At 41.0% G+C, this 26,192-nt stretch overlaps 2 protein-coding genes and 1 long non-coding RNA gene across 10 annotated transcripts in view; 1 reads left to right on the top strand and 2 right to left on the bottom strand.

Annotated features, from left to right (window-relative positions):
• Positions 1-319: 319 nt before the first annotated feature.
• LOC126988909 (uncharacterized) lies at positions 320-1,761 on the bottom strand. Of its 5 annotated transcripts, none has more exons than XR_007742654.1 (3): positions 1,205-1,761; positions 982-1,091; positions 320-863 (listed from the first exon to the last, which is right to left on the bottom strand). It is a non-coding gene; the product is annotated as an uncharacterized LOC126988909 (long non-coding RNA). The 5 variants fall into 5 exon arrangements; XR_007742656.1 differs by lacking the exon at positions 982-1,091 and adding an exon at positions 864-981 and having other exon boundaries at positions 320-750; positions 1,092-1,761; XR_007742655.1 differs by lacking the exon at positions 982-1,091 and having other exon boundaries at positions 1,092-1,761.
• A 123-nt stretch (positions 1,762-1,884) lies between these two features.
• On the bottom strand, positions 1,885-25,947 carry LOC126988721 (uncharacterized). 3 transcript variants are annotated; one of them, XM_050847091.1, is made up of 14 exons: positions 25,806-25,947; positions 20,954-21,103; positions 20,141-20,174; positions 18,505-18,591; positions 17,040-17,230; positions 15,975-16,244; positions 14,673-14,765; positions 13,343-13,429; positions 11,861-11,913; positions 10,444-10,690; positions 9,961-10,065; positions 7,515-7,676; positions 6,078-6,276; positions 1,885-2,719 (listed from the first exon to the last, which is right to left on the bottom strand). In XM_050847091.1, exons 1-14 carry the CDS (start codon positions 25,875-25,877, stop codon positions 2,046-2,048), a joined length of 2,424 nt encoding a protein of 807 aa, XP_050703048.1. In that variant the 5' UTR covers positions 25,878-25,947; the 3' UTR covers positions 1,885-2,045. The 3 variants fall into 3 exon arrangements, with proteins under 3 accessions (XP_050703048.1, XP_050703042.1, XP_050703052.1); XM_050847085.1 differs by having other exon boundaries at positions 18,505-18,594; XM_050847095.1 differs by lacking the exon at positions 18,505-18,591.
• LOC126988785 (uncharacterized) overlaps positions 8,491-26,192 on the top strand; it is a 39,667-nt gene continuing 21,965 nt past the window's right edge. The window contains exons 1-2 of one of the 2 annotated variants that reach the window (XR_007742528.1): positions 8,491-8,686; positions 8,983-9,378. Coding sequence is in view for 1 of the 2 variants with exons in the window: in XM_050847188.1 (XP_050703145.1) it covers positions 8,544-8,884; positions 8,983-9,378 (737 nt within the window). In the remaining variant the exon portion in view is untranslated. Of the gene's footprint in view, positions 8,885-8,982; positions 9,379-26,192 lie in introns of those variants that run through there. The other variant, XM_050847188.1, reaches the window with a different exon arrangement.

Below are 26,192 nucleotides of genomic sequence, written 5' to 3' on the forward strand. Positions count from 1 at the left end.
TAATTATCAGGGGCTCCCGTGGTCCCGTGGTCTCTGCCTTGAGCTTCGGTGGGGTGCTAGAGCGTGGGTTCGAGAGCTATTCTATGGGGGTGGAAAGAATTTAAACCCCCCAAAATATATGATACATAATCTGATCACAAATGCTTTGATGTATATTATGAAATGGTTTGTGTGAGGGGTGATTTTTTCTCATTTTTCTCGCTTGGAGGGACCATTAAGAAACATGATCCCTGCTGCTACCGGGTTAAGTTCTCAAGTATCAGAATGTTAGCTGATCCTTCCTTCAGCATTCTGTAGGAATCTGAAATCAAACAAGACATGTACTACTTTGTCTCTATTCCTGACCATCATTTTTTGACATGCATGCAAAAGAAGAGTTTATAATACAAAAGTTCTCCCTTTAAGATCACTGAATCCCAGTCTACATCATTGGATAAACATTGTTCTTTATATCTCCAAGTAACTGAGTGATCCAAACTACATCAGTCATGCACAAAAATAGGGGTGTGTTCCAGCAAATCTGTGACATTCCATAACATAAAGCACAATATTGTCTCCCTTTGTTTCCTTATAGGCCGAAGTCTGAAATGCTCCATAAACTAGATGCAAAGACCTCTGAAACAAAACATTCTTCCTGACACAATCAATTTGACTTTTTCCTCACAAAAATGTTAAGAAAGAAAAGGAAGGAATGATTTTAATACAAGTTATTCCTTAAGATGAATAACTTAAGAATAACTAGATGCAGACCTCTGAAACCAATCATTCTTTCCTCACAAAAATGTTAAGAAAGAAAAGGAAGGAAGGATTTTAATACAAGTTATTCCTTAAGATGAATAACTTAAAAATAACCAGATGCAGACCTCTGAAACAAATCATTCTTTCCTCACAAAAATGTTAAGAAAGAAAAGGAAGGAAGGATTTTAATACAAGTTGTTGTTCCTTAAGATGAATAACTTAAGAATAACTAGATGCAAAGACCTCTGAAACAAAACATTCTTTCCTCACAATGTTAAGAAAGAAAAGGAAGGAATGATTTTAATACAAGTTATTCCTTAAGATGAATAACTTAAAAATAACTAGATGCAGACCTCTGAAACAAATCATTCTTTCCTCACAAAAATGTTAAGAAAGAAAAGGAAGGAATGATTTTAATACAAGTTATTCCTTAAGATGAATAACTTAAAAATAACCAGATGCAGACCTCTGAAACAAATCATTCTTCCTGACATAATCATTTTGACATCCATTCTTTCCTCACAAAAATGTTAAGAAAGAAAAGGAAGGAATGATTTTAATACAAGTTATTCCTTAAGATGAATAACTTAAAAATAACCAGATGCAGACCTCTGAAACAAATCATTCTTTCCTCACAAAAATGTTAAGAAAGAAAAGGAAGGAAGGATTTTAATACAAGTTATTCCTTAAGATGAATAACTTAAGAATAACTAGATGCAGACCTCTGAAACAAATCATTCTTTCCTCACAAAAATGTTAAGAAAGAAAAGGAAGGAAGGATTTTAATACAAGTTGTTCCTTAAAATGAATAACTTAAGATGTTTAACTGAAAGTGACAAATGCAAGCATGTTCAAGAAATTCTCCATATGGGTATAGCTAATTATATTAAGGCTGTTCTGTAAATCAGGAGAGACAGTTTGGTGGTACTATGTTTAGTGTTAGGGACTCACAAAATAACCAAACTTGCTTGACCGTTTATTGAGTGATATTTGTCTCTACTATCAAACTGTCTCTCCTGATCGTTACAAGCACATTGCTGGGGTGTAGGTGTTGGTATGCGATCCCCCTCATGTGGTACTGGTTCAAGTCTGCAGAAACAAGCTCTCCGTTAGCAAACAATTCAAATCACAGCATAATCACAAACGTTTATACACTGGACATGGTCAAATACACTAAGGACAAGTGTCACTCATTGTAAGATCAAGCGAGTCGTCATCTGTTGGCATGTGGGGAGGCAGGGTTTCTTTGGCTCCCCCCTCTGTGCTGGCCGGGCTGAGTGGCTCACTGACGGACATGGTCAAATAAACTAAGGGCAAGCGTCACTCAATGTAAGATCAAGCGAGTCATCGTCTACTGGGATGCGGGGAGGCAGGGTTTCTTTGGCTCCCCCTTCTGTGCTGGCCGGGCTGAGTGGCTCACTGATGGTAGCCTCCACACCAGGGTTTTCACTGTCTGACTCCTCCTTGGTGTGTGGCTGCAGCAAGCTTTCCGAATCGCTAGTGAACTCACAAGCCTCCATCTCCAAGGACTGGCAAACGTTCTCCTCCCCCACCTTGATGGCAACCCTCTCGCTGAAGACTTCTGTGAGGTAGATGTTGAGTGGCGTCCTCTGCCACAGATGGTTGGAGCGATAGATGGGGCTGTTGGTGGAGAGCAAGGACTCCACGAGAGGGCGCTGGTCTGGGTCCTTAGCCATGGCCATCTTGATCAGGGCCATGTTGCAGTAGTACTTCATGATGGAGTCGTAGTACTTGTCCCCCTTGCAGGCCATCCACAGCAACAGCAGGCCAAAGTTAAACACATCATCTGCTTTGGTCAAGGGTTTGGCATAATTGAATCTCTCAAATGCCCAGCCTTCCCCAGTGCTGAACTTCGTCTGACTGTCAATGGGTCTAAGTGATGCATGGCCGTTCGTTACAAGCACATTGCCGGGGTGTAGGTGTTGGTATGCGATCCCCCTCATGTGGTACTGGTTCAAGTCTGCAGAAACAAGCTCTCCGTTAGCAAACAATTCAAATCACAGCATAATCACAAACGTTTATACACAGAATAAAGATACATAAACCAAAATAATAATAATCTACAACTCGGGTAGGAATACATAGGAATACATAGGAAGAACAGACACCAGAAGACCTGTCAGTCTATGGCGAGGGTGTCTGTTTACTACCGCTACTATGATCTATGTGTGGTAGGACAGGATAGAATAGATGAAGGCTCCTCCCCACCCATCTCTCCACGTGCCGTTTATACACAAAATAAAGATATATAAACCAAAATAATAATAATCTACAAGTAGGGTAGGCGGTGGCTGAGTGGTTAGTGTGCGGGCCCTGCATTCACCGTGTGCTTTTTTATTTTTTTTTTTTTTTTTTTACAGCAAAGGAGACAGCTCAAGGGCACAGAATAAAGGGACGACACGGGTTCGAATCCCCACACTACCACCTGGGATTTTTCAGTCACCGCCGAGTGGCTTAAAACTACCCATATGCTGTCCTGAAGACCACCCATCAACCCGGACTCTAGAAGAAACCGTCCAAGTGAATCAAGAATGAGATCCGAGGGGCAGCATGACCCAAAAATAAATGGCACCACTATAAAAATTGCCTGCACCATGACGGGCTTAGGCCAACCACCAGGCCCCTGAAGAAAGCCTACTGGCACTGTAGGCGAAACAGTAAAAAAAATAGTAAATAAATAAAAACATAAAAAAATAAAACTGATATATATCTAAGTCAACCTTTAAGCTCAGCACTAAGTTTTCTATTGTCTTGAAAGGATCCAATTCCTTACTGAGTTTAATAACACCATCAAGTAGTGTGATCTCATTACAAGATCTATGCTCATTTGTCTCAATGTTAATGTTTAAGTTTAACCTGGTAGCAGCGGGGGATCATGTTTCTTAATGGTCCCTCCAAGCAAGAAAAACGAGAAAAAATCACCCCTCACACAAACCATTTTATAATATATTTCAAAGCATTTGTGATCAGATTATGTATCATCTATTTTGGGGGGTTTATATCATGGCACAAATTTGGCCCATCGCTGCTACATGGTAAAGCCACAAATTTGGCCCATCGCTGCTACATGGTAAAGCCACAAATTTGGCCCATCGCTGCTACATGGTAAAGCCACAAATTTGGCCCATCGCTGCTACATGGTAAAGCCACAAATTTGGCCCGTCGCTGCTACATGGTAAAGCCACAAATTTGGCCCATCGCTGCTACATGGTAAAGCCACAAATTTGGCTCGTCGCTGCTACACGGTAAAGCCACAAATTTGGCCCATCACTGCTACCGGGTTAAGCATGTATACTTTGCAAGATTCAGCAGTGTCAGCATGTAGCCTGTACATACACGTACCATACCAAGTAAAGAATGGAGACGCACTAAAGCTTCTCTCGTTCCACCCACAACCCTCCATAGTGACGAGAATGGGATGTGGTATATTCCAACGCTCCTACAGTGTATTACATTGACTACACACATGCACAACAGACCTAATAGCATTGTACAGGATACAAGAGGGACTGGAGAAATTGGACAGGGAAGACCTAGTTGTATGTGACAGAAGTGTGACAAGAGGCAATGGTAAGAAATTGAAGAAGAGTGACTGTAGGAGAGACATCAAGAAATACAGTTTTCCATACAGAAGCATAACATGGAACGGACTTGATGAGGAGACTGTGTGTGCAAAAACGATTCATGAATTTAAAGCCAAATTGGATAATAAGCCTTATGGAGACGGGACAGCACAAGCCTATAGTCCGGTAAATCTTCAGTGGCGGCTCTGACGTAGACAGCCCGCTAGACACTGGTGTCCAACTGACCTCGTGTACCATGCCTCTCACACCCCTCTCTCTCTCTTTCTCACTCTAGTATAAAAACAAATATGGTTTTTATGATTGATTCTCTATCTGTGAATGAATACAAAGAAATTTGTACAACACTTGGCAGCGTTGCCACCGTGGCGTTGTCAGCTCAAGTCTGAGTCATGCTCCTCTTAACCCAACACACCACAGTTGCCAGTTGCTCTGCCTGCTTTAATTATCGCATTTCTGACATTTTTTAGAGTGTGTCTGCCATCTGCCATACAATGTCACCCATATGGCATAATTATGATAAAATATGGAGACGGTACCTATATATGGAATGCCAGGACCGTCAAGCAAATTCTGATGTGAGTCATCCAGGTGAATGGTGAGGTTCCGCTGGGGATGGCCAGGGAGTGGGGAAGGAGTGGTCGCTAAGAACATTGAAATATTACACTTTGACCTTATATCCATACCACCCAAGGGGTAAAGAGTCTTGGTGCAATTTTTTTTAAAGAGGTTTATTATTATTATTATTATTTTTATTATTATTATTATTATTATTATTATCATGCATTGTCGTGCACCATACTCCCCGAATGAGAGTACACCCCCACTTTTCTCTCTCACACACACACACACAGAGAGAGAGAGAGAGAGAGAGAGAGAGAGAGAGAGAGAGAGAGTGTGTGTGTGTGTGTATGTGTGTTTGTGTGTGAGAGAGAGAGAGAGAGAGAGAGAGAGAGAGAGAGAGAGAGAGAGAGAGAGAGAGAGAGAGAGAGAGAGAGAGAGAGAGAGAGAGAGAGAGAGAGAGAGAGAGAGAGAGAGAGAGAGAGAGAGAGAGAGAGAGAGAGAGAGAGAGAGAGAGATGCCTCTTCAACTAGGTAAATACAGGTATGTGAATACAGCAGAACACAACAACCTTGATGGGTTAAATGCATGGCCACTTTTCAAAATGTCCGTGGCCTGTGTTTCCAAAGCCTTATATGAAAAATACAAAAATATGAACACAAAAAAATCATAATCTCCAAGTCTAAAATTAATGCCAACCCTTTATAATATCTGTGGCCAGCATTTCCAGAGGTGGCTGAGTGGTTAGCGTGACGGCCCCGCGTTCAGGAGCTCCAGGAGGGACGTGGGTTCGAATCCTGACCGTCGCACAGCTGAGGTTTCTCAGTCACCGCTGAGTGGCCTAAGACTACCCACATGCTGGCCTGAAGACCACCCATCAACCTGGGCTCTTGATAACCTCTCTAAAGAGTGGCTCAAAGATGAGGTCCGGGAGGGCAGCATGAGCCAACACGAGATGGCACCACTATAAACACACGCCTGCGCCAGAACGGGCTGGGCCGACCACCAGGCCCCACCGGAAAGAAGCCTTGGGCCGACCATCAGGCCCCACCGGGAGAAAGCCTACCGGTGCAATAGGCCGCGACGTAAAAAAAAAGAGCCTTATAGAAGGAGTAAACAAATATAAACCCACAAGAATCTACTTTGTATGCAAAAAATGAAAGCTCAAACACTCACCCTTTAGAATGTCTGTGGCCAGGATTTCTAGAGTCAAGGGAGTGATGTTCCTACTGCTCCTGCTCTTGATGAACTGGTGCAGCGTCTGTGGCCTTTGTCCCATGTGTGTGCAGCCCATGGAGGAGCTCTCGAGTTTCTCAATGGTGTGCATCAGTTTGGTGGCTACAGCAGGCACTACCATTTGGGCCAGCTCTTGCCCCTGGGTTGAAATAGTGGTGATTTTTTTGTTCTTTTTATTTTTTTATTAACAGAAGCAGCTTAACCCGGTAGCAGCGGGGATCATGTTTCTTAATGGTCCCCCCAAGTGAGAAAAATGAGAAAAAATCACCCCTCACACAAACCATTTCATAATATATATCAAAGCATTTGTGATCAGATTATGTATCATCTATTTTGGGGGTTTATATCATGGCACAAATTTGGCCCGTCGCTGCTACACGGTAAAGCCACAAATTTGGCCCGTCGCTGCTACCGGGTTAAGGTCAGAACAAAATAAAAAAAAAGCCTGCTAAATGCTACTCCTGTAAAAGAAGATAGTTTGAGTGGCAAGAAGAAAGAAAAGTTGGAAAGTTTCGTTTAGTCGGCGCAACATCTGTGGTCATATGCTGGCGAGAGACAGAAGAGGAAGGAATTATAGGAGAAGGGAACAGACCCCAGGAGACGGGACACAACCCCCGATTAATACCTGGTACCCATTCACTGCTGGGTGGACAGGGGCGTAGGGTATCGGAAAAGCCGCACAAATTTTTCCACTCCGCCCGGGAATTGAACCCGGGCTCTCTCAGTTGTTAGCCAAGTGTGCTAACCACTGCACCATGAAGCCCCCAGCAAGAAGAAAGGGTCAGTTTTGGATGACGAGGTGTCTTGATATATTTCTGTTTTGGCAGTGTTTTAGTCGCAGGCAGGAGGAAATACAGATGAAGGAAAGCTGCTCCAAAGTTTGCCAGTGAAAGGGATGAGAGAATAAAGATATTGGTTAATGCTTTCATGAGGGATTTGGATAGCACAGGCCGGGATGAGCTAGAGTAGAAAGTTATGTGTAATGAGGCTACAGGAGGCATGGAGGCATTTTTTTTTTTACAACAAAGGAGACAGCTCAAGGGCACAAAAAAAAGGAAACAATAATAAAAAAAAGCCTGTTACTCGCTGCTCCTAGAAAATAAAAAAAAGACTCAAAAGAGGTGGCTGAAAGAGAGGTCAATTTCAGAAGAGGTGTCCTGATACCCTCATCTTCAAAGAGTTCAAGTTGTAGGCAGGAGGAAATACAGATGAGTAGTCAGCAGGAAAATGCCAGTAGATTATAGAGAGGGAACAATTTCATGTGATTTAACTGCCTAACTTAGCAAACAAGGCTCTCACCAGTACCACAAACCACTCCTTCAAATCAACTTTGAAAATGACACCAATGACTGGAATTATACAGTGCTACATACTCACTTTATGCAGGATGGTGGCTTCATTAGTCAGGGCAGTTTCCAAGTTTTTGCATTTGTTGGTGTAATTTCCAAGTCCGACGTTTCCGTTTGTGAAGCCGAGGAAAACACTGGCGATGACGTCGATGGCTTCGTCTGTCTTCTTCTGAGCCATCATGTAATTGAGCTGGAAAGAAAGAAAGAGTATACTTAACCTGGTAGCAGGGGGGATCATGTTTCTTAATGGTCCCTCTAAGCGAGAAAAATGAGAAAAAATCATCCCTCACACAAACCATTTCATAATATATATCAAAGCATTTGTGATCAGATTATGTATCATCTATTTTGGGGGGTTTAAATCATGGCACAAATTTGGCCCGTCGCTGCTACACGGTAAAACCACAAATTTGGCCCGTCGCTGCTACACGGTAAAGCCACAAATTTGGCCCGTCGCTGCTACACGGTAAAGCCACAAATTTGGCCCGTCGCTGCTACACGGTAAAGCCACAAATTTGGCCCGTCGCTGCTACACGGTAAAGCCACAAATTTGGCCCGTCGCTGCTACACAGTAAAGCCACAAATTTGGCCCGTCGCTGCTACATGGTAAAGCCACAAATTTGGCCCGTCGCTGCTACACGGTAAAGCCACAAATTTGGCCCGTCGCTGCTACACGGTAAAGCCACAAATTTGGCCCGTTGCTGCAACACGGTAAAGCCACAAATTTGGCCCGTCGCTGCTACCAGGTTAAGGGGTATTTCTATTCCCTAGTTGTGAAGTTCTCCAGACTGTTCCATTCCCTCTTCTGGACGTGAAAATCTCTTTACAACGAGAGGCGTTTAGTGCAAATGGAGCGACCACACCAACTAAGGAGATACTCTGTTTTTGGTGGCACCTGGCAGAGACAGATTTCTTGTTGCATCATGTGGGGAAAAAAGCGACATTTATTGAAGCAGATGATTTGTAGGCCTAAGGTTGTGTAATTTTTCTATTGAACTCGGATGGTGTGCGGCGTGTTTAGTGTGGTGGTCACTGTAACCCATCCGCTGCGATTGGCATGGATTTGTCTTTCACTGGTAGCCTGGTAACATATACTCCCAGGTCTTTCTCTGCCTCTGTGGTGGATAGTGGAGTGTTTCCCATGTGGTATTGGTGTGCTGGATATCCCTTCACTGGTAGCCTGGTAACATATACTCCCAGGTCTTTCTCTGCCTCTGTGGTGGATAGTGGAGTGTTTCCCATGTGGTATTGGTATGCTGGATATCCCTTCACTGGTAGCCTGGTAACATACACTCCCAGGTCTTTCTCTGCCTCTGTGGTGGATAGTGGAGTGTTTCCCATGTGGTATTGGTATGCTGGATATCCCTTTACTGGTAGCCTGGTAACATACACTCCCAGGTCTTTCTCTGCCTCTGTGGTGGATAGTGGAGTGTTTCCCATGTGGTATTGGTGTGCTGGATATCCCTTCACTGGTAGCCTGGTAACATACACTACAGGTCTTTCTCTGCCTCTGTGGTGGATAGTGGAGTGTTTCCCATGTGGTATTGGTGTGCTGGATATCCCTTCACTGGTAGCCTGGTAACATACACTCCCAGGTCTTTCTCTGCCTCTGTGGTGAATAGTGGAGTGTTTCCCATGTGGTATTGGTGTGCTGGATATCCCTTCACTGGTAGCCTGGTAACATACACTCCCAGGTCTTTCTCTGCCTCTGTGGTGGATAGTGGAGTGTTTCCCATGTGGTATTGGTGTGCTGGATATCCCTTCACTGGTAGCCTGGTAACATACACTCCCAGGTCTTTCTCTGCCTCTGTGGTGGATAGTGGAGTGTTTCCCATGTGGTATTGGTATGCTGGATATCCCTTCACTGGTAGCCTGGTAACATACACTCCCAGGTCTTTCTCTGCCTCTGTGGTGGATAGTGGAGTGTTTCCCATGTGGTATTGGTGTGCTGGATATCCCTTCACTGGTAGCCTGGTAACATATATTCCCAGGTCTTTCTCTGCCTCTGTGGTGGATAGTGGAGTGTTTCCCATGTGGTATTGGTATGCTGGATATCCCCTCCCAAGGTGCATGGCTTTACATTTTTCTTCATTGAATTGTAGCAGCCACTTTTTGTTCCATTCCTGTAGCTTGGTGATGTCTTCTTGTAGGGAATCCACAGTGAAGGGGTTAAAACAGGATTTGCTTGAAACAGTACAAATGGCAGGTCACCCACTTTACACCTCACATGTCACACCACACAACCTCCACACATACCCTCTTAACCTAACCACTCTATTACAGCTTACAGTTTTTCTCTCCCTTACCATATTACCCTCCTAAAACCAGACATGTCCTTTCCTTTTTCCCCTACCATTTATTCCCACTTTTTCTTCTATTTACTAATCATTCAGTCACCATAGCACCATATCACCTTTGACGCCTGGCACATTACAGTTTTCTTCTCATTAACGTACACTATCCATCAAGCTTACCTTCCACTTCTCGAACACTCCTTCCAACTGCTTGTAGTACGACTCCTTCAAGTCCTTCAGCTCATGGATATGTGGATATTCATTCTTCAGTTTCCTCAAGAGAATCTGTGGGAAAAGAAATAGAAAAAAATAGAACAGGAAGCACACAAAAAACACACTGCTGGGAAAAGTTGGAAAGTTTCGTTTAGTCGGCGCAACATCTGTGGTCATATGCCGGAGAGAGACAGAAGGGGAAGGAATTATAGGAGAAGGGAACAGACCCCAGGAGACGGGACACAACCCCCGATTAATACCTGGTACCCATTCACTGCTGGGTGGACAGGGGCGTAGGGTATCGGAAAAGCTGCCCAAATTTTTCCACTCCGCCCGGGAATCGAACCCGGGCTCTCTCGGTTGTGAGCTGAGTGTGCTAACCACTGCACCACGAAGCCCCCGCACACCGCTGGGACTCATGAACTCAGTCTCTTCAGAAGGAAACATCACCTGGTATTTATTGAGAGCCACATATCCGTGTTGACGCAGCCCTGGCAACTGCAGAAACCTCTCTTTGCTCTGTGCCTTCATGGCTTGGCTCAGTGTGGACCAGCTGGAGGTCAGGTGGGCAGTCGTCTTGCGCTGTTTAATCACATGGTTAATGAAGTCCATGAATTTTGGCACAGTGTAGTTCTCTGGGTCGGACTTTTTGTATTGCAGGGGTGCCATGTGATGAGATGCATGGCTGTTGATGGAGCTGTGAGAGGAAACAAAAGACGGGAGATGAAAAACATTACAGCTTAAAACATGATAAAAAAAAAAACATAACAGATAAATAACAAAAGATAAAAAAACATACCCAGATGACGCAAAGTAAGGTACAGCATAGTTAGAGAATCCAATCTTGTTTATAGACCCAAAACTGAACTCAGATATTAATATAGCAGAGTAAGATACAGTTAAGTGCTTTGAGAATCCAATGTTGTTTCTAGAGACCCAAAACTGAACTCGGATAATTATATAGTAGAGTAAGATACAGTTAAGTGCTTTGAGAATCCAATGTTGTTTCTAGAGACTTAAAACTGAACTTGGATATTAATATAGTAAAGTGAGATACAGTTAAGTGCTTTGAGAATCCAATGTTGTTTCTAGAGACCCAAAACTGAACTCGGATAATTATATAGTAGTTAAGTGCTTTGAGAATCCAATGTTGTTTCTAGAGACCAAAAAAAAACGGATATCAGATAATTATATAGTAGAGTAGATACAGTTAAGTGTGAATTGAATCTCCAATGTTGTTTCTAGAGACCCAAAACTGAACTCGGATAATTATATAGTAGAGTAAGATACAGTTAAGTGCTTTGAGAATCCAATGTTGTTTCTAGAGACCCAAAACTGAACTCAGATATTAATATAGTAGAGGAAGATACAGTTAAGTGCTTTGAGAATCCAGTCTTGTTTGTTTCTAGATCAACATTTATTTATTATTATTTTTTTTTTACAGCAGAGGAGGCAATGCAAGGGCGTAAAAAAAGAAAACAATAATGGAAAAAAAAAAAAGCCCGCTACTTAATATTACTGCTCCTATTTACTTGAGGACAATATGTAAGTGGAAACAAGGAAAGTCACATCTCTAACTTGGAACGGAGGAAAGTTGGAAAGTTTCGTTTAGTCGGCGCAACATCTGTGGTCATATGCCGGAGAGAGACAGAAGGGGAAGGAATCATAGGAGAAGGGAACAGACCCCAAGAGACGGGACACAACCCCCGATTAATACCTGGTACCCATTCACTGCTGGGTATCGGAAAAGCCGCCCAAATTTTTCCACTCCGCCCAGGAATCGAACCTGGGCTCTCTCGGTTGTGAGCTGAGTGTGCTAACCACTGCACCACGAAGCCCCCTTGGAACAGAGGAAGGATCTACCCACCTTACAGATATCAGGTCCTGCGAACTGCAAATGGCTGCTCTGAACATCTCCTTCTGTAAAAGATTAGGCTTGATCAGTAATACACCTTCCCCTGCTTAAGAAATGGGTAACATAACTTACCTCCAATTTTCTCTCCTTTCCTAATCCTCCTCCTCCTCCTTCCTTGCCTCCCCTCTCTCTCTCTCTCTCTCTCTCTCTCTCTCTCTCTCTCTCTCTCTCTCTCTCTCTCTCTGTCTCTCCATTTCCCTTTTTTCTCCATTTATTTTTCCTTTCTCTCCCCTTCCCTTCCTCCCTTCCTCTCTCTCTCTCTCTCTCTCTCTCTCTCTCTCTCTCTCTCTCTCTCTCTCTCTCTCTCTCTCTCTCTCTCTCTCTCTTCATTCTCTCTCTTCTTGCCCTTTTCTCTTATCTCCAATTTCTCTTCATTTCCTAATCTTCTGTCTCTCTTCTTATCTTTATCTCGCATGGAGGACACTGTGGAGAGAGATTGGTCCTCCTTCTACCCATCTCCAACAATCACACATTCCACACCGCCCACAAGTTACACACTAGTCCCCCTCGCCAGTCATTTTTCAGCGATTTCCAGATCTTTAGCTGAATCAGTTTTTCATCTTGTGACAGCCCTTTCAGCCTGTCAATTTAGTATGTGTGTTCTTAACCCGGTAGCAGCGGGGATCATGTTTCTTAATGGTCCCTCCAAGCGAGAAAAATAAGAAAAAATCACCCCTCACTCAAACCATTTCATAATATATATCAAAGCATTTGTGATCAGATTATGTATCATCTATTTTGGGGGGTTTATATCATGGCACAAATTTGGCCCGTCACTGCTACACGGTATAGCCACAAATTTGGCCTGTCGCTGCTACACGGTAAAGCCACAAATTTGGCCCGTCGCTGCTACACGGTAAAGCCACAAATTTGGCCTGTCGCTGCTACACGGTAAAGCCACAAATTTGGCCCGTCGCTGCTACACGGTAAAGCCACAAATTTGGCCCGTCGCTGCTACTGGGTTAAATTACTTGAACTTTCCTGCCTACATCACAAGTCAACTTAGAAATGAAAGATTTAGTTCATTTTACAATTTCAAGTAAATTAGAAAAAACAACTTTGGCAGTTTGTTAACCTGGTAACTGCAACGGGCTAAATTTGTGGCTTTACCGTGTAGCAGTGACGGGTCAAATTTGTGGCTTTACTGTGTAGCATCGACGGGCTAAATTTGTGGCTTTTTCGTGTAGCAGCGACGGGCCAAATTTGTGCCATGATATAAACCCCCAAAAATATATGATACATAATCTGATCACAAATGCTTTGATATATATTATGAAATGGTTTGTGTGAGGGGTGATATTTTCTCACTTTTCTCGCTTGGAGGGACCATTAAGAAACATGACCCCTGCTGCTACTGGGTTAATGAATGTGACAATACTACAGTAAAATCTCCATGGGGGGCTGCTGTGAGGTGAAGCACACACACAAACCCACCTGGTCGTGCTGCTTCCTGGGCCTGCTGTACCTCGCAAAGCCGGCCTCCACCAGTATATCACTCAGGTAGCCATCACCGTGCAGAACCTGAAAGAACCACAGGTGTCCAGGAAGGGAAAAATGCCACAGTGTAATCAAATATGAAGTATGTAACCTAATATGTGTATACTATAATGTGTAAACTAATACGCTGTTGGAGCTGTAGATAGATAGATAACTTTAAGAACAATGTGAACAGAGGAAAAAGATGAGCATTTATTCATATACAGACACACACACACACACACACACACACGAGCTGCCACCGCCGTAACATCAACACCTGTACCGTCGCTGACACTCTTCGTTACTCATTGTGATTGCCATGTGTTGTGTGTTCTGTGGTGTAAAGATATTGCTGAAAATGTCAAAAAGGGTCTGCATATTGCGAAATCTGAGAAAATCTAAAATCGAAACACTCTCGGTCCAAGGAATTTCGGATAAGGGATTTTTAACTTGTAATAGAAATAATATATGATAGAATGCTGACAGAAATAACAATAGGTGATATAAAGATAATAACAATAATAAATACAGGCAATAGAAGAACTAAAGTAATAGAGACATAAGCAATAGTAATAGAAATAGCAACAGATGATATAAAGATAACAATAACAAATACAGGCAACAGAAGAAATAAAGTAATAGACAGATATAACAGAAATGATGATAGACATTAGAAATACTACAATAACAAACAGATAATATAAATAAAATACAGGTAACTCTCGATTTACACAAGTTTGGTTTACGCGTTTTTGAAATAACGCGGGATCCAAAATCCAATAAATGTTTAATTTACACGTTTTTTTCACTTATACGCGATATTTTATGGAGTGTCCACAAGATGTCTCAAGCAACTGGACTCACATGGCGCTGCGGCCACAAAGCTGAGCTCAGTTCTTCCCGCGCGCCACTTGAACAACAATACAGTACCCACGCTACTCAACAACAACACCCTCGCTGCTGTGCTACCACGAGGGGAAGGGCAGCCAGAGGAGGAACCACGAGAGGGAGAGGAGTCAGAGTGATACAGTAGGCAATAAAGGTACAAACCTACCTCTTGTTTGATTTACATTGTTTTTGATTTACACGACCTCTTCAAGGACACAATACTCGCGTAAATTGAGGGTTACCTGAAGAACTGATACTCGGAATAATAAGAGATAACAGAAACAGAGTATAGAAACATCAGATGGATAACTGAATACACTCAAAAACACATAAAACCCAACACTAAACAAACTCATGCACCCCAATACATATGAGGTCAGGTCAGGTCACAGCCTACCTCCACGTGCGTCCATCTTCGACCCCATGGCTGGAACATCTCCACCTTCAACTTGGTGTCAGGCTGCAGCAGCTCCTTCAGATACTTCATAGCCTGGAGGTTAGGGAGCATTAGTGTGTGTGTGTGTGTGTATTTACCTAGTTGTAGTCTACAGGGCCTGAGGTAAGCTCAAATAGTCCCGTCTCTATATCTACATTGATCCAGCCTTTCCTTCATTTACTGGACACTGCTCGCCTCCACCACTTCTTCCCGCAAGCAGTTCCAGGTGTTAATACTTTTATGTGGAAAACTATACTTTTTCAAGTCACTCAAACAAAAGTCCTTTATCAAGTTTCTTTCCTTGTCTCTCAGCCCCCACGTTCTCGCAGTAAAGAAGAGATCATCTCTATCCACTTCATCAAACTTATTTATTAACTTATACAGCATGATCAGATCTCCTCTCTCCCTTTTTTGTTCCAATGTCGTCAAGTCCATCTCCTTCAATCTGTCTTCATTGTCATATTCGAGAGTTCTGGGACCACTTTAGTAGAAATTCTCTGTAGTGTGTGTGTGTGTGTGTGTGTGTGTGTGTGTGTGTGTGTGTGTCCCGTCTCCGTGTGTGCATTTATCAACTTATCTTTAAAGCTTTGCACACTCGCTGATACCTATATCCTCGCTCAGACTGTTCCCCTCTACACTTTTTGGGGTGGGGGGGGCAGGGGGGTGGGTATGGATACTGAGTCAACAGCAAATGGTTATATAAGTATGCTGAAATACCCAGGAAATACTAACATAAAAAACTCTACTAAAGCCTTATCAAATACACGCGTTGGTTCACTTATTCACCACCTCCACTCCAGATGGTCCCCTCAAGCAAGCCCCACACAGCTGCCCTATTGATCAGTCAATATGCCCCAGCCACGAGTCACATAGGCATCCCCTTGATCTCCGCAAATCAGGGTTATCTCATATAGGAACAACCTTGTGAGCAGGATCCAAGTCCAGGAGGTGAGCCACGTGCCCATATAGCCTTAACCTGGTAGCAATGACGGCCCAAATTTGTGGCTTTACCGTGTAGCAGCGAAGGGCCAAATTTGTGCCATGATATCAACCCTCCAAAATTAGATGATACATAATCTGATCACAAATGCTTTGATATATATTATGAAATGGTTTGTGTGAGGGGTGATTCTTTCTCATTTTTCTCGCTTGGAGGTACCACTAAGAAACATGATCCCCGCTGCTACCAGGTTAACAAATATCCACAACCTCAAATATGGGTGTGTGAGCCCCAAAACACAAGAGAATAGACATTAAACTCACCATCTCACTGTTCGTCTTATCATCATTCAGCAGGATGCGTCTCAGAAAATAGAGCTTGGCCTGGCATCGTTCTTCGGCTAACTCCCCAGTGATGACATATAGCCGGGAACGGGGGACGCACACATAGGTCCCCACTTCCATCAGGGTCACGTGCCAGTATTCCTGTGGGGACAATGGCTCCTTCTCCTTCCTGAACTGGCAGAAATCCCTGGTGCAGCGTCTCCTGGTCTTAACGCGTTCCCAGCTCTCGTCAACCCAGAGTGAACAGATCTGTCAAGGCAGCAACCATAGTAAGCCTTCAGCCCTATTTTTGAGCCTGTTTCTCTTGTTAGTGTTGATGAGTTGAAGGCAAATCTTAACACCCAACTGTGATCTAGTTAGTTATTGTTTTTGTCCTCCCTCAACACCTTTTTTATATTTGGTTGGTGGAATGGATAATGAGAGAGGAATGTGAGGAAAGGAGTAAGTTAGGAGGAGAGAAAGGGAAGGGAAGTTGGAAAGTTTCGTTTAGTCGGCGCAACATCTGTGGCCATATGCCAGAGAGAGACAGAAGGGGAAGGAATTAGGAGAAAGGAACAGACCCCAGGAGACGGGACACAACCCCCGATTAATACCTGGTACCCATTCACTGCTGGGTGGACAGGGGTGTAGGGTATCGGAAAAGCCACCCAAATTTTTCCACTCCATCCGGAAATCGAACCCAGTGAAAGGGAAACGGGAAAAAGGAAAGGGTAGAGAGGAGTGGATGAAAAGGAAGAGAAGCTGGAGAAAGAAAGTGAGAGAGAGGAGAGGAGAGGTGAGGGAAGAATGGTTGATGAACGGAAAGAAATGGGGAAGGGTAGAGTGTGTGAAAACGAAGGGAGGGTGGAGAAAGGAAGAGAAAGGAGAAGGGAAGTGAGAGGAATGGCTGACAAAGGATGTATATATGTATGTATGTATGTATGAAGGAATAAGTGACAGGAGGAGTAGGTGAGAAAAGAATGGGTGACAAAAAAAGGAATGAGTGTATGTATTTATGAATGTATGTGTGTGTCTATGTGAACGTCAAACAACCTCAGCACTCACCATCCTAGCCACCATTCCTTTACACATAGTGGGCGCATCCTCCATCTGGTCGACGAGGCACTCCCTTATAATATCAGCCTTGTTCCGCTCCTCCCAGGTCAAGGCGAAGAACCCTGTGCCCGAGATTACAGCAGTCACCCATAACTCGCAGTGGTTCCTCCCAGGTTGTGTCTGTGTCAGCTGTCTCTCTGCTGCGGATGGGTGTGTGGAGGTTAGGAATATAGTGTGAGGAGAGAGGAAGTGAAGAATGGTTGATGAATGAAGAGGAATGGGGAAGAGTAGAGAGGGTGCGAAAGGAAGAGAGAATAGGGTGGAAAGGAGGAAAAGCTAGAGAAAGGAATGGCTCATGAACAAAGAGGAAAGTTGGAAAGTTTCGTTTAGTTGGTGCAACATCTGTGGTCATATGCCGGAGAGAGACAGAAGGGGAAGGAATTATAGGAAAAGGCAACAGACCCCAGGAGACGGGACACAACCCCCGATTAATACCTGGTACCCATTCACTGCTGGGCGGACAGGGGCGTAGGGTATCGGAAAAGCTGCCCAAATTTTTCCACTCCGACCGGGAATCGAACCCGGGCTCTCTCGGTTGTGAGCCGAGTGTGCTGACCACTGCACCACGAAGCCCCATCCACAGAGAAGCTCCAGTTGACAGATTAACTTCAGAAGCAAAACATAAAACAAACTGTTGTAAAGCAAGGGAGAGAGGGAGAAACCTTTATACTAGGACAGTGCCAAAGCTGGGTGACCATTAACAGGTTAAGTTAGATTAGGTCAACTCCACAGATAAGTTCCAGTGAGTGAGTCAACAGTTTAACTTCAGAAGCAAAACATAAAACAATCTGTTGTAAAGCAAGGGAGAGAGGGAGAAACCTTTATACTAGGACAGTGCCAATGCTGGGTGACCATTAACAGGCTAAGTTAGGTTAGGTCAACTCCACAGATAAGTTCCAGTGAGTGAGTCAACAGTTTAACTCCAGAAGCAAAACATAAAACAAACTGTCGTAGAGCAAGGGAGAGAGGGAGAAACCTTTATACTAGGACAGTGCCAATGCTGGGTGACCATTAACAGGCTAAGTTAGGTTAGGTCAACTCCACAGATAAGTTCCAGTCAATGAGTCAACAGTTTAACTCCAGAAGCGAAACATAAAACAAACTGTCGTAGAGCAAGGGAGAGAGGGAGAAACTTTTATACTATAGTGAAACCAAATTGTCGAGTCCGTTTGGGTGTAGGCTCCCGTGGGTCCATTTCTCTCCTCTGCTCTGCCACACAGTCCCAACAGCTATCTCTTCCTCTCATATGTAAGGTAAAGGTAACATATGATAGGAAAAAATAGGTGTTGGGACTGTGTGGCAGAGCAGAGGGGAGAAATGGACCCGCGGGAGCCTCCGCCCAAATGGACTCAACAATTTGGTTGGACTATAGGACAGTGCCAATGCTGGGTGTAGTGTTATTGGAGGCACTCACCATCTGCCCACCTGCTGAGCTTGGCACCACAGAGAGCCTCCAGGCTATCCTCCGAGGCATGGCCGGCGGAGCTCAACCCTTCGCATCCTGCTGTAATGATCCTTTGTCTTAATACTGGGGTGAGAGAGAGAGAGAGAGAGAGAGAGAGAGAGAGAGAGAGAGTGCATTCAACACTTGAACAGCATTTTATTATACATTTATATCTGCTATAGGGCAATTGGTAACACACACACACACACACACACACACACATTTGGAGAAAAGATAGGAAAGAAGGAAAGGGAAGAGGAGTGATGATAATGGCAAAACAAAACTTGAAAGTGACTGAAGTGAGATATGGAAACGACAGTGCAGAGGTGATGGCTGTGCAGGTACTGGTAAAAGGAGGAGAGAAAAATAACATAATAATAGCCTATGTCCCCCCTAAAACCAAAAGCTGGAATGAAGCAAGATATAACGCTATGCTGGAAGATACAATACGGGCACTGGCAGACGAAATAAAAAATAATAAAAAGGTAATATTAACAGGAGACTTCAATTGCAAAGAAGTGAAATGGGAAGATTTATAACGGAGGGTGGTGAAAATACCAGCTTGGGGAAGTAAACTATTGAAGCTGGTAACAGATAATCTGATGACGCAGTGGGTGCAACGAGATACAAGGTTGAGAGGGGATGACGAACCATCAAGATTTGGATGAAGGAGTCAGTCATGAGTGCCCAAAAGGAAAGAGCGACCATGAACTATTGGAGATGAAAATTTTGGAAGGATGTGAATATCGGGAAGAGGCTTATAAGGAAAAAAGAAAAAAACAATGCTAAGGCAGATTACGCTGGACTCAAGATTTTCTTCGGTGGGGTAGACTGGATTGATATGAAGAGGACTACTAATATTCAAGAGAAATATGGCTTTTTTTATGAATATTTACAACAGAGGAATAGAGATATATGTTCCATTCTACACAGTAAATACTAAAGGAGAGAAAGCATGGTTTGGATGGAGGTGTGAGACAGCAAGAAGAAATAGAAATATGGCATGGAGGAATTTAAAGAAAAGACCAAATAATAACAACAGGGACAGGAAAGGCTGGATAAATGTAGATATGGAGACGGGACTATTAGAGTTTAGCTCTGGCCCGGTAAACTACAAATAGGTAAACACACACACACACACACACACACACACACACACACACACACACACATAATGGAAAGTCTGGATAAATGTAGATATGGAGATGGGACTATTAGAGTTTAGCTCTGGCCTGGTAAACTACAAATAGGTAAACACACACACACACACACACACACACACATAATGGAAAGGCTGGATAAATGTAGATATGGAGATGGGACTATTAGAGTTTAGCTCTGGCCCGGTAAACTACAAATAGGTAAACACACACACACACACACACACACATAGAGGTTTGGAACGGATTAAGTGAAGAAATATAATCGGCAAAGAGTGTGCAAAGTTTCAAGGAAAAGTTGGATAATTATAGATACGGAGGCGGGACCACACGAGCGTAAGCCCAGGCCCTGTAAAACTACAACTAGGTAATTACAACTAGGTAAATACAAAGGCAGAGAGCAAATCAATTCCAGTTTCCTTAACCTCCTCCTCCTCTTCACTCACTTTGCCTCTTCACTTGCGGGACATAATCCTGACTCTGAAAACAACAAAAAACAAACGAGTAAACAAAAGATAAATACCGTAAGTAAATATAAAAAAATTTATATATAAAAAAAAAAAAATGATATAAAGAAATAAATTTAGACAAGAAAATATAGTATACATAAACACATGATACATATGAGGGGAAATAAGATAAAAATAAATAGTCATACCAAAAAAACTCATGAACCAAAATGAATTTCTCCATTTAAATCAGGGTTGGTTTGATTTAAATTGAATGATTTAATTCAAGCGATCTAAATCAAGTTAGCTTCGTTAACTGGTAATCCACTAATTAAAAAGTTGGCTTTGCTTATGATAAACCGCTAAACTGATACAATAATTAGTGGAAACTGACGTTAATCGCTAACTTTTTTACACATTTTTTTTTCCATGTGACTTTTATTTTTATTATTTTACGTTTATTTCTTCTTAGGTGTAAAATATCAAATTCTTGTTATTAAATCCCGAGTTCAAAGAGTTGGAAATGGAAGACGCAACAATAAACTATCAATCAATCATTACAGTAAAATACCGAAAAGATTCCCTAAAAATTGTTCAGTTACCCTACTTTAAGGCGAAACCAGAAATTAATGAGAAAATTAGATAAATAAAAACTAATAAATAAGAAATAGATGATGAAATTAGATAAATAAATGAGCAAATAAAATGAAGTACTAAATAACCACAATAAATAAATACCGAGAAAGTCTACGTAGTTTGGACCATATGGTTTGTGTGGCCTGAATATCTATGTAGATCTATGTAAATCACCTTGGCTGCTGCTGCTGCTGTGTCTGTGCCTGTCTGTGTGTTGCTGGCAAACAATTTGTCTCTCCTCCCTGCAACACTCTCCCTCTTGGACTCACAGCCATTCTTGTCCTGGTCTTCATACATGTCCATTATCAGGTTGTTCATTTCCCCCTAAGATAAATAAATAAATAAATTAATAAAAAAATAGTAATAAATAAACGAAGGAATTAATCTCTCCGAAAAGGTAAATCACAAGCAACTCTATCTCTGTCTGTCTGTCTGTTGCTAAATCAGATATGTCTGTACACTAAGTAATATTAACCCGGTAGCAACGGGGATCGTGTTTCTTACTGGTCTCTCTAAGCGTGAAAAATGAGAAAAAATCATCCCTCACACAAACCATTTCATAATATATATCAAAGCATTTGTGATCAGATTATGTATCATTTATTTTGGGGGGTTGATATCATGGCACAAATTTGGCCCGTCGCTGCTATACGGTAAAGCTACAAATTTGGCCCGTCGGTGCTATCGGGTTAAAATAGAATAAATTAGATATACAAGAAAATAAATCCCAAAAGCAAGTATGCAACGCTAACAATAATAAAATCACTGAAACAAATGAAAAGACAAAAATAACCCGGTACCAGCGACTAATTTTGGTCTGCGGCTTCCAAACACACAAACAAACAAACACAGTATCATATGTAAGAAAAAAAAAGGAAAAAAAATAATATATAATGGGCGACATAGCCAAAAAAAAACTAGGCTATTTATTTCCTTTATTCCCGCTAACTAATTTTGGTCTGCGGCTTCCAAACACACAAACAAACAAACACAGTATCATATGTAAGAAAAAAAAAGAAGAAAAATATATATAATGGGCGACATAGCCAAAAAAAAGTAGGCTATTTATTTCCTTTATTCCCGTAACTAATTTTGGTCAGCAGCTTCCAAACACACAAACAAACAAACACAGTATCATATGTAAGAAAAAAAAAGAAGAAAAATATATATAATGAGCGACATAGCCAAAAAAAGTAGGCTATTTATTTCCTTTATTCCCGTTAACTAATTTTGGTCTAAGTCTTCCAAACACACAAACAAACAAACAAACACAGTATCATATGTAAGAAAAAAAGAAAGAAAAATATATATAATGAGCGACATAGCCAAAAAAAGTAGGCTATTTATTTCCTTTATTCCCATTAACTAATTTTGGTCTACGTCTTCCAAACACACAAACAAACAAACAAACACAGTATCATATGTAAGAAAAAATATATATATATAAAGGGCGACATAGCCAAAAAAAAGTAGGCTATTTATTTCCTTTATTCCCGTTAACTAATTTTGGTCTGTGGCTTCCAAACACACAAACAAACAAACAAACACAGTATCATATATAAGAAAGAAAAAAGAAAAATATATATAATGGGCGACATTGCCAAAAAAAAAAGTAGGCTATTTATTTCCTTTATTCCCGTAACTAATTTTGGTCTGTGGCTTCCAAACACACAAACAAACAAACACACAAACAAACAAACACAGTATCATATGTAAGAAAAAAGAAAAAAGAAAAATATCTATAATGGACAAGGCCGAAAAAAAGTAGGCTATTTATTTCCTTTATCCCCGTTAACTAATTTTGGTCTGTGGCTTCCAAACACACAAACAAACAAACAAACAAACAAACACAGTATCATATATAAGAAAAAAGAAAAATATCTATAATGGACAAGGCCGAAAAAAAGTAGGCTATTTATTTCCTTTATTCCAGTTAATTAATTTTGGTATGCGGCTTCCAAACACACAAACAAACAAACAAACAAACAAACACAGTATCATATATTAGAAAAAAGAAAAATATCTATAATGGACAAGGCCGAAAAAATGTAGGCTATTTATTTCCTTTATCCCCGTTAACTAATCTTGATCTGTGGCTTCCAAACACACAAACAAACAAACAAACAAACAAACAAACGAACAAACAGTATCATATATAAGAAAAAAGAAAAATATCTATAATGGACAAGGCCGAAAAAAAGTAGGCTATTTATTTCCTTTATCCCCGTTAACTAATTTTGGTCAGCAGCTTCCAAACACACAAACAAACAAACACAGTATCATATATAAGAAAAAAGAAAAATATCTATAATGGACAAAGCCGAAAAAAAGTAGGCTATTTATTTCCTTTATCCCCGTTAACTAATTTTGGTCTGCGGCTTCCAAACACACAAACAAACAAACAAACAAACAAACGAACAAACACAGTATCATATTATAAGAAAAAAGAAAAATATCTATAACGGACAAGGCCGAAAAAAAGTAGGCTATTTATTTCCTTTATCCCCGTTAACTAATTTTGTTCTGTGGCTTCCTAACACACAAACACACAAACAAACAAACAAACGAACAAACACAGTATCATATATAAGAAAAAAGAAAAATATCTATAATGGACAAGGCCGAAAAAAATTAGGCTATTTATTTCCTTTATCCCCGTTAACTAATTTTGGTCTGCGGCTTCCAAACAAACAAACACACAAACAAACAAACGAACAAACAGTATTAAGAAAAAAGAAAAATATCTATAATGGACAAGGCCGAAAAAAAGTAGGCTATTTATTTCCTTTATCCCAGTTAACTAATTTTGGTCTGCGGCTTCCAAACACACAAACAAACAAACAAACAAACGAACAAACACAGTATCATATATAAGAAAAAAGAAAAATATCTATAATGGACAAGGCCGAAAAAAAGTAGGCTATTTATTTCCTTTATCCCCGTTAACTAATTTTGATCTGCGGCTTCCAAACACACAAACAAACAAACACAGTATCATATGTAAGAAAAAAGAAAAATATCTATAATGGACAAGGCCGAAAAAAAGTAGGCTATTTATTTCCTTTATTCCCGTTAACTAATTTTGGTCTGTGGCTTCCAAACAAACAAACAAACAAACGAACAAACACAGTATCACATGTAAGAAAAAAGAAAAAATATCTATAATGGACAAGGCCGAAAAAAAGTAGGCTATTTATTTCCTTTATCCCCGTTAACTAATTTTGGTCTGTGGCTTCCAAACACACAAACAAACAAACAAACAAACAAACACAGTATCATATGTAAGAAAAAAAGAAGAAAAATATATATAATGGGTGACATAGCCAAAAAAAAGTAGGCTATTTATTTCCTTTATTCCAGTTAACTAATTTTGGTCTGCGGCTTCCAAACACACAAACAAACAAACAAACAAACAAACACAGTATCATATATAAGAAAAAAGAAAAATTATAATGGACAAGTCCGAAAAAAAGTAGGCTATTTATTTCCTTTATCCCCGTTAACTAATTTTGATCTGCGGCTTCCAAACACACAAACAAACAAACAAACAAACAAACACAGTATCATATATAAGAAAAAAGAAAAATATCTATAATGGACAAGGCCGAAAAAAAGTAGGCTATTTATTTCCTTTATTCCAGTTAACTAATTTTGATCTGCGGCTTCCAAACACACAAACAAACAAACAAACAAACACAGTATCATATATAAGAAAAAAGAAAAATATCTATAATGGACAAGGCCGAAAAAAAGTAGGCTATTTATTTCCTTTATCCCCGTTAACTAATTTTGGTCTGTGGCTTCCAAACACACAAACAAACAAACAAACAAACACAGTATCATATATAAGAAAAAAGAAAAATATCTATAATGGACAAGGCCGAAAAAAAGTAGGCTATTTATTTCCTTTATCCCCGTTAACTAATTTTGGTCTGTGGCTTCCAAACACACAAACAAACGAACAAACACAGTATCATATATAAGAAAAAAGAAAAATATCTATAATGGACAAAGCCGAAAAAAATTAGGCTATTTATTTCCTTTATCCCCGTTAACTAATTTTGGTCTGTGGCTTCCAAACACACAAACAAACAAACAAACAAACAAACACAGTATCATATGTAAGAAAAAAAGAAGAAAAATATATATAATGGGCGACATAGCCAAAAAAAAAAGTAGGCTATTTATTTCCTTTATCCCCGTTAACTAATTTTGATCTGCGGCTTCCAAACACACAAACAAACAAACAAACAAACAAACACAGTATCATATATAAGAAAAAAGAAAAATATCTATAATGGACAAGGCCGAAAAAAAGTAGGCTATTTATTTCCTTTATTCCCGTTAACTAATTTTGATCTGCGGCTTCCAAACACACAAACAAACAAACAAACAAACGAACAAACACAGTATCACATGTAAGAAAAAAGAAAAAAGAAAAATATCTATAATGGACAAGGCCGAAAAAAAGTAGGCTATTTATTTCCTTTATCCCCGTTAACTAATTTTGGTCTGTGGCTTACAAACAAACAAACAAACAAACGAACAAACAAACAAACACAGTATCATATATAAGAAAAAAGAAAAATATCTATAATGGACAAGGCCGAAAAAATGAAGGCTATTTATTTCCTTTATCCCCGTTAACTAATTTTGGTCTGTGGCTTCCAAACACACAAACACACACACAAACAAACAAACGAACAAACAGTATCATATATAAGAAAAAAGAAAAATATATATAATAGACAAGGCCGAAAAAAAGTAGGCTATTTATTTCCTTTATCCCCGTCAACTAATTTTGGTCTGCGGCTTCCAAACACACAATTAAAGCATCAAATGTAAGAAAAAAACGGATAATAAAAATATAAATGACATTCAAGTAAATAGTAACCCCAAAAATGTCAGCCGATTGTTCCCGCCATTTTTCCTCTCTATCTCTTCTTCCATCCATTATTCCCTTCAACTCCTGTGTGTGTTAAACTATAAATGATGGCGGATTTATTGATAATGGAGAAATAGTTACCATGGCGGAGGAGTCGCTGGTGTAGCCCGAAAAGTGTCCTGCATCAGTCGCGTGTAGGTAGCTGACGGCCATGTTCCCTGGAGCGGCGGCGCAGCACGTCCTCCCTCCCTCGACGCTCGTCCTCTACTGAAGCCGCCTGAAGCTGCCGAGGATTGAACCACCGTTGCCAGATTGTCGTACTCAGACTCTCAGGAGCTTAATATTATATTAAAATAATATTTACTGGTTTCTGACGCCTAACTATTGCCAAGAAACATGGTCTTACACGTATATATAGGCCACACACACACACACACACACACACACACACACTGAGTATTTGGATGAGTGAAGGAAGGGAGGGAAAGAGGGTGGGATGGAGTGTGTGTGTGTGTGTGTGTTAGATGT

Source organism: Eriocheir sinensis, chromosome 6 (assembly GCF_024679095.1).
Source record: "Eriocheir sinensis breed Jianghai 21 chromosome 6, ASM2467909v1, whole genome shotgun sequence".
Lineage (NCBI taxonomy): Eukaryota > Metazoa > Arthropoda > Malacostraca > Decapoda > Varunidae > Eriocheir > Eriocheir sinensis.

Coding starts and splice junctions, on each gene's coding strand:
- LOC126988721 (XM_050847085.1), bottom strand. CDS start 25,877: ATGGCCGTCAGCTACCTACACGCGACTGATGCAGGACACTTTTCGGGC. Junction 20,175..20,953: donor CAGCAGCAGCAGCAGCCAAG/GTGATTTACATA, acceptor TGTTGTTTTCAG/AGTCAGGATTATGTCCCGCA. Junction 10,691..11,860: donor CAGGACCTGATATCTGTAAG/GTGGGTAGATCC, acceptor TTCCTCTCACAG/CTCCATCAACAGCCATGCAT.